Raw genomic sequence first — 8,816 nt, forward strand, 5'->3', positions numbered from 1 at the left:
AGTGGCTTCCGTCTGGCCACTCTACCATAAAGGCCTGATTGGTGGAGTGCAGCAGAGATGGTTGTCCTTCTGGAAGGTTTTCCCATTTCCACAGAGTGACAGTCGGGTTCTTTGTCACCTCCCTGACCATGGCCCTTCTCCTCTGATTGCTCAGTTTGGCCATGCAGCCAGCTTTAGGAAGAGTCTTGGTGGTTCCAAACTGCCTCCATTTAAAAATTATGGAGGCCACCGTGTTCTTTGGGACCTTCAATGCTGCCGAATTTGTTTGGCACTCTTCCCCAGATCTGTGCCTCGACACAATCCTGTCTCAGAGCTCTACAGACAATTCCTTCGCCCTCATGACTTGGTTTTGCTCTGACATGCACTGTCAACTGTGGGACGTTGAATTGACATGTGTGTGCCTTTCCATTTCATGTCCAATCATTTGAATTTACCACAGGTGGACTCCAATGAAGTTGTAGAAACAAACAATGGAAACAGGATGTATCTGAGCTCAATTTTGAGTTGCATAGCAAAGGGTCTGAATACTTATCTAAATAAGTAATTTCTGTTTTTATTTTTAATACATTTGAAATTATTTCTAAAAACCTGTTTTTGCTTTGTCATTATTAGGTATTGTGTGTAGATTGATGAGGATATTATTTTTTTTTTAAATAAAATCAATTTTAGAATAAAGCTGTAACGTAACAAAATTTGGAACAAGTCAAGGGGTCTGAATACTTTCCGAATGCACTGTATGTGTGTTACACATGGGCAAATGGACAAGTACTGACAAGTACAGAAGGAGCATGTCTCTGAGTACAAGTACGATCCTATAAGAGTTGGATAGGAGCCATCTGTCTGGGATTAGAACATGTTTTGCAGAGTTGGACAGAAGCCATCTGTCTGGGTCGTGGTTGAGTTACTGCCCACCAGTCTAGTTCCTATGGGAAGACGGGAGATGGTCTTTAACGTCGAAGTTGGGGAGCAGAGTGAGAATAACAGGATGCAGAGAGAGGAACTGCAACTCAAGGAGGAAGAATAGCCATCCGGCCCAGTCTGTGCAAATCCTCCTGTGACATTTGCTACATGCACTGTATATAAAGAACTTTGTATGCTATCAAATCAAATCAAATTGATTTTATATAGCCCTTCGTACATCAGCTGATATCTCAAAGTGCTGTACAGAAACCCAGCCTAAAACCCCAAACAGCAAGCAATAAAGCATCCAGTTGGGAGAGTACATCTGGTTTGAGCTTTTATCAGTGTCCGTCTAGATCTGTACCTTGAGGAGAACCGAAGACCAACAACAATACATTGACTCATAATTACCAGGTTCCTAACATAACAAGCTGAACCCATTCAAAACGTAATAAGTAAGACAACACAACCCTATTTGCCTGTCCTTCAGAGACTCCTCTATTCAGGCACAATTAGCAGCCTGCTGAGCAATAACCACCAAGACCAACATCCATATATATAGATATGATTTATGTATATCTTAATACATGACTCTGCCAACGCCCAACCATTCTAAATCCCTCATTTTGAGGCAAGCAAACATATCCAATAGAATAAATGTTTATTAAATAAAAAAATATCTATCATATTTTGGCTCAGTATTTGACTAAATAAATGACTGGACGTGTTAACTTTGTAAAACTGTTTTTTCCTTCTAAAGTGATCCAAAATATCCACATTTTCTATGACTGTGTTGAAAATGGTTCTTTATTTGGTCTTAAATTATACATCAATCAATTCCGAATCGTCTGAAAGGGCTTTTATTTTGCCACAACAGAAAGCTGCAGGTTGTGTATTGAAGTCTGACTGGGTGAAATCAGATGGCATTTGCTATACAATGTCTTGTGACAGACAGCCTGACGAACACAGACAGCAGCACTGATAAAATACACCTGCTGTGACAACAAAACACCCCACTGATAGCAACCCCACAAATAATGTCACTATGTGAAACACATTCATTTTCCTGACTAGATAAGAAAACCAGGCATTACACTGTCTGATTGAGTCTTAAATGGCACCCTATTCCTTACAATGCACTAAATGACACCAAATGGGTTCTGGGCAAAAGTAGTGCACTTTATAGAGAATATGCTGCTATTTGAGACACAAACTCCCACTCTGCTGCTTGTATTCATCTCCCTCCACTCCACTCACCCTGCCCCCTCCACTTTACGTTCCACTTACAAGTCCACTTTCAATTTCATACTACTTTTAGTGCACTATATAGGGGATAGGGTCATATTTGGGACGGCCCCAGTATCTGCACTATACTTTCTCTCCTCAGACTAGCAAAGTTCTGCAGAAATAGAAAATAAAAAAAGAGAAGTTCAGCTGAGGTCGCATTGGAGACACAGGCCATGGTAGGGAGCATGAATCTGTGATCGGTGGTGTAGAATCAAATACAATTTGATGGGATTAAAACTAGCGTCTTAAACTGGACCTTAAGCAACTGATGTCGTATCCCACATGACACTCTCTGTCGCTCTGTTTCAGCAGACAAGGCTACATTAGTAGTTTGCTTTTCACTGGTCCTGTCCTTTTTCCTTAACAGACATGAATTGTCTCCCAAAGAGCGCTACAGAGAGCGCTACAGTTGACGAGGGCCTTTTATGGCTCACGGTCAAAAGTAGTGCCCTTTTAAAAATAATATTGTGCCATTTGAGACGTAAAAAGAGCTTTTGTGTGTTTATTAATGTCACATTATGTTATATTGGAACTGGGCATCATTGCTACTACTGCCCTGTGTCTTGGTTTCTTCTGTTTTATTAATCTTCTCTATTTAGCTGTGGATAGGCATATGCACTATGGATAGGGACAGTGGCGACCCGTCATTCAGGGCACGTGGGTTTTTCGCCTGTTTTGAATGCTATTTTGGAATGAATATATGTCACATATCAGTTAGCAAACAACGTCATTTAAAAAAATAACATTTAGTTAATAAAAACGCATACAAACATGGTCTCTTTTTTTGCTTTCTTGAGTAAGGCAGCTCCAAAATGCAGGTGTTTCAGCCTAGCTCAGTGATTTCGGTGGTGGTGGGGCAGCCAGCGGAAAATACGAAGTGTAGGGGCTGGTAATGTTCTCTAGTTGCGCCATGCTTGGCTCAGTGTTCTGTCACTCATGGGGACACTACATCACCGCAAAATCTACGGGTAGAGCTTAAAAATTAAAGCACGTTGGGTGCTGCCATAGAGTTACATTAGAAGTGCCCATCCAAAAAGGCTCAAGGTCTTTGGCCACAGATAAAATGACGTCAAATTACGGTATATCTACATTGGCTTTGATTGGACTGATCATGTCGACATCATATTTTCAAAACATTAGCTAGCAAGCTACGACTGGGAAAATACATGTTCAATGGTCATCCAACTCGGAATTGCAAGTTGGGAACTCGGGCCTCTTTCTAGAGCGCCGACCTGAAGATCACTGAAGTCATCAGGATTCAACCTTGTTTTTTTCTGAGTTCCCAGTTGTCTTGAAAGCACCATAAATCCAGAGAATGCCAGACTTTGATGTAAAAGACCACTGCGCCACATTCCTGTTCAAGTGAGCACAGCACAACAAGTTGAGTCCAAAAATGTCTTGTATGCTGCTGCTGCATAAATTATGTAATTTGTATACTGTAGCTAAGAAAGTAATACTAAGTGTATGTTGTGTAGTAAGCTGTCAATTTTCCCCTCATAATTTAGCCTACTGTTCTGACTTGGTGGTGTACATGTAGCCTATAGCCTGTTTTAGAGAAATGTAAGCATTTAATATTGTAAGAGCTCTCATTGTCTGCTTATATGACCCCTTTATTTATCCTGCGGTTCTGACTTGGTGTATAGGGAGAATACTGTAATAACGGTCCATGTTCTGAATTCTGTCGCTGTACATTTCAAAAGTAATGAAAAAATAGTTACATAGACTACGTTCATCCTTGCTCGCTCATTAATATATTAATCAAAATTCCAGATTGCCTCTTATTCGCACGTCATCCCCCTATGCCATCGTTTGTACATCTCAATTGTTAGTGGAAACTGAAAAGAATGTTTCAGCAAGTCAGCCAAATCATCTATGTTTTGTTAAAAGCTAGTAAATGAGGCTGAATGAACTGTTTCGCTGCCAGACAAGGCACCACTGATAGCCAGGCGTAGAAGTCGTAAGGTGTTGGGACAGCTGTTGGGACAGCTTTATGTAGGTCCTAACAGTTTGTGGGCACCGTTTGTCACCGTTATAGTGCAATTAATGTATTGTTTAATGGTGTGTTGTGTAGTGGCTTTGCTGGCATGCATTAAACATGTTTTTGTTTGTTTGCCCCACCAAGATTTACATGCTAAAATCGCCACTTGATAGGGATATCCGTGTACACAAACACACACACACACACACACACAATGAGATTTGAGGTGACAACCAATTTATCCTTGCTTCATTCATGAAGGCTGACCCAGACACACACATATACACACAGCCGCACAGCCTACCTTGACTGCCTCCATGTGTGAGAGTCTGTCAAACAGCATGTCGTTAACAGTCACTATTTGATCACCGACCCTCAATCCCTCATTCTCAGCAAAAGATCCGGGTTCTACTAGCGACACATATATTCCCACATCGTGCTCGGAGCCTCCCCGGATGCTGAACCCTAAACCCTCATTGCTCTTTCTGCGTCTCAGTGTCACTTGGCGGATCTCTCCAAAAGGCTCCCCCTGGATGAAAGCCTGGGGAGCGGTCCCATCAGCAGTGGTGCTGAAACCATCCTTGCCGGGACACGCTCCTGGTGATGCATAACAAGAGAGATCATGAGGGTTCATACAGTGAGCAGTGGGAATTTGGACATGGTGGTTTGCAGCATTGCCTACTTCTCCTCCAGAGCTTTCAGGGTTGTTACCACTGTTTTGCGGTAGATGGTCCGTTTTAAGGTACAGGCCCTCGGAAGTATACTGGTCAAACAACAGCTGGTCTGAGCGCGGAATGACCAACCGCAACATGGGGAGGAGTTGTCGTTTGTTTGGCGTGTTGAGGATTATTTTGAGAGTTTGAACTAAATCGAAGACGTTGCGCTTTGCATGGTACACATTTAGACAGTGTATGAACTGTTCTCTCTCGAAGTCTGTGAGCAGCAGGTTGAGCGCGTTGTGCAGCTTCCGAACGTTTGCTGACAGCGCGCGGCCACCCGACCCAATTCCCGAGTTAGCCGTCGTTGAATTTAGTGAAACGCGCTCCAAATCGCTGCTCATCATGCTACAGCTTTACCATAAACAGCACACCCCAGACATGGATGGTCAGATCATGCATTTGAGATACTGCTATAGAAGTCTCTCCGCTCCGAAAACACATGACCGCACGGTGATTCTTGGAGGAAGTCAGCGTTGAAAATGGTCATCTTTCCAATAATGCCTGTCGGAAGCATCAAATAATAACAGCTCTCCATTGCCGCCGCATCTTCGATCTTCACCTATTTATGGAGAGTCCGGTTTGTGTGAAGGTGCACCGTAGATCCGTAGATGATGGTGAGAAAATAATTGCTTCAGAAAGTTGGCAAAAATACTCGTGCAGCAGAGGAATATTTCTAGACTTGTCACAACAACAACAACTTTTATTCAACTGAATATTATACTGGATAACAAAGAATACGGACAAGACGCGCGCGCTCTTGCACTACGTGGCACCTGAATGTGTTCCTCTGGGTGGTCTGGGAGCAAAACTGTTCGCAATTGGTCATCTTTGTAGCCTACCTATGTCATCATTATTTTTATAGACCAAAATTAAAAAGCTGATTGTTTCTCGTTCGTCTCAGTGTCCCCTTCAATTGCAAGGTAGTTGGTCTTCCTCTATCGGAGAAGAATATTTCATATTGTTACTTAAAAGCGCCGCACTTGCTCATTCACTCATATATTTTCTGATTAGGAAATGACGCAGGTGTGTGCAGTATGTATGTGTGTTGGTGAGAAACTGACGGGATTGCGAGGCGTTACACGTCCACACATACAGATGCTTGGCAATACGTGAGTTGTTCTCATTGAAGTAACGCACATAAATAATAGAAGTTCCCAGCTACAGTATCACTATGCTCCAGTTAATTTACCTTACATAAGAAAGTTCCATAATGTACATGAGATCTACACAGGCTAGTGAGAGTGGCATCGAGAGTTCACTACTTAATTTCAATCACATGTAGGCCTATGGACTAAATGCAGGGCTACATGTCCCCATTCAGTGTATTATAATACATCTCAATATTTGGGGCGCCTCTGTGTCTGAGATACTGTTGCAGGTGGCTCTCTATTTGTCAGGAGCTAGATAATAATAGGCTAAGCATTCAGCAGACTTTAGGACCATACAGCGGCATTAGCCAGGTCCCTACACAGACCTCATCGTATAGCTGCACACCTTACCATGGGCTAATTATAATCGTTATCTATTTTTAGGCAATTGTCTCCACCAGCAATAACACAGCAATATGCATTCTCTCTCCTATCCACATATTTCCTCTTCCAGGTGCACTCCACGATATTTGCTAAGGATATGGAAGCATGGAAGCATTGACGCTAGAATCCTTAGCATTGAAAAAAGGAAAATATGCCAAGACTGTGCAAAGCTGTCATCAAGGCAAAGGGTGGCTACTTTTAACAAACTAAAATATATTTTGATGTGTTTAACACTTTTGTGCTTACTACATGATTCCATATGTGTTATTTCATAGTTTTGATGTCTTCACTATTATTCTACAATGTATAAAATAGTAAAAAATAAAGAAAAACCCTGCAATGAGTAGGTGTGTCCAAACTTTTGATTGGTTCTGTATATATACGGTATATGGATAACATGGGTTCATGGTAGGCCTATCAAAACATGCGCCACCAACCAGCCCAGCAACACATGAAAAAGCGAGCAGGCGTATTGCACATCACGCTGAATTTAGTAAGACCCAGAAAGCAAGTGCCGTTAAAAACAGAAACCTAGAAAAGTTTTTTTAAATGCTCCGGAGTTGCAACTGTTGGTAGGTAAGTAGCCTATCCAGAAACGATCAAGTAAGCAAATGTCTACAAAAACAGTAGCATACAAAAACAGTAGCAAACAACACGTTATTTAAATGCTCTGGATTTGAGAATTTTGCTAATTAACCTATTATGAGACGATAAAGCTGAACAGATAAATATAGGGTATTTCATTTACATGAGGGGGGAATTGCATTGAATCTAAATATTAATGTCCAATGATAATACATATGCTTTAGAATAGATTCCTATCTCAATCATGTGCATATACTTTATTAAGGACAAATCTAACATAAACTCAGCAAAAAAAGAAACTTCCCTTTTTCAGGACCCTGTCTTTCAAAGATAATTTGTAAAAATCCAAATAACTTCACAGATCTTCATTGTAAAGGGTTTAAACACTGTTTCCCATGCTTGATCAGTGAACCATAAACAATTAATGAACATGCACCTGTGGAACAGTAGTTAAGACACTAACAGCTTACAGACGTAGGCAATTAAGGTCACAGTTATGAAAACTTAGGACACTAAAGACGCCTTTCTACTGACTCTGAAAAACACCAAAAGAAAGATGCCCAGGGTCCCTGTTCATCTGCGTTAAAGTGTCTTAGGCATATGCTGCAAGGAGGCATGAGGACTGCAGATGTGGTCAGGGTAATAAATTGCAATGTCCATACTGTGAGACATCTAAGACAGCGCTTCAGGGAGACAGGATGGACAGCTGATCGTCCTCGCATTGGCAGACCACGTGTAACACCTGCACAGGATCGGTACATCCAAAACATAACACCTGCGGTAGAGTCACAGGATGGCAATAACAACTGCCCGAGTTACACCAGGAACGCACAATCCCTCCATCACTGCTCAGACTGTCCGCAATAGGCTGAGAGAGGCTGGACTGAGGGCTTGTAGGCCTGTTGTAAGGCAGGTCCTCATCAGACATCACCGGGAACAATGTCACCTATGGGCACAATCCCACCGTCAGTGGACCAGACAGGACTGGCAAAAAGGGCTCTTCACCAGGGTTGATGGTCGGATTCGCGTTTAACGTCAAAGGAATGAGCATTACACCGAGGCCTGTACTCTGGAGCAGGAACGATTTGGAGGTGGAGGGTCCGTCATGGTCTGGGGCGGTGTGTCACAGCATCATCGGACTGAGCTTGTTGTCATTGCAGGCAATATCGATGCTGTGTGTTCCAGGAAAGACATCCTCCTCCCTCATGTGGTACCCTTCCTGCAGGCTCCTCCTGACATGACCCTCCAGCATGACAATGCCACCAGCCATACTGCTCGTTCTGTGTGTGATTTCCTGCAAGACAGGAATATCAGAGTTCTGCCATGGCCAGCGAAGAGCCTGGATCTCAATCCCATTGAGCACATCTGAGACCTGTTGGATCGGAGGGTGAGGGCTAGGGCCATTCCCCCCAGAAATGTCCGGGAACTTGCAGATGCCTTGGTGGAAGAGTGGGGTAACATCTCACAGCAAGAACTGGCAAATCTGGTGCAGTCCACGAGGAGGAAATGCACTGCAGTACTTAATGCAGCTGGTGCCAATACCAGAAACTGACAGTTACTTTTGATTTTGATCCCCCCCTTTGTTCAGGGACACATTATTCCATTTCTGTTAGTCACATGTCTGTGGAACTTGTTCAGTTTATGTCTCAGTTGTGGAATCTTGTTATGTTCATACAAATATTTACACGTTAAGTTTGCTGAAAATAAACGCAGTTGACAGTGAGAGGACGTTTCTTTTTTTGCTGAGTTTAAGAATGACGCATACTCCATACAGTGAATTTTTGTTTTGAAATCCGCACTGTGAAAAGAGCTGGA

The 8,816-nt window shown here is 42.5% G+C and overlaps 1 protein-coding gene across 1 annotated transcript in view; it reads right to left on the minus strand.

The window, feature by feature from the left end:
• Positions 1-5,869, minus strand: part of LOC110525992 (whirlin) — a 97,085-nt gene extending 91,216 nt beyond the window's left edge. Inside the window, exon 1 of the mRNA XM_036981747.1 lies at positions 4,470-5,869. Coding sequence (XP_036837642.1) covers positions 4,470-5,228 — 759 coding nt within the window. The 5' untranslated portion in view covers positions 5,229-5,869. The remainder of the gene's footprint in view (positions 1-4,469) is intronic.
• Between the last annotated feature and the right edge of the window lie 2,947 nt (positions 5,870-8,816).

This window comes from Oncorhynchus mykiss, chromosome 6 (genome assembly GCF_013265735.2).
Source record: "Oncorhynchus mykiss isolate Arlee chromosome 6, USDA_OmykA_1.1, whole genome shotgun sequence".
In the NCBI taxonomy this organism is placed as follows: Eukaryota; Metazoa; Chordata; class Actinopteri; order Salmoniformes; family Salmonidae; genus Oncorhynchus; species Oncorhynchus mykiss.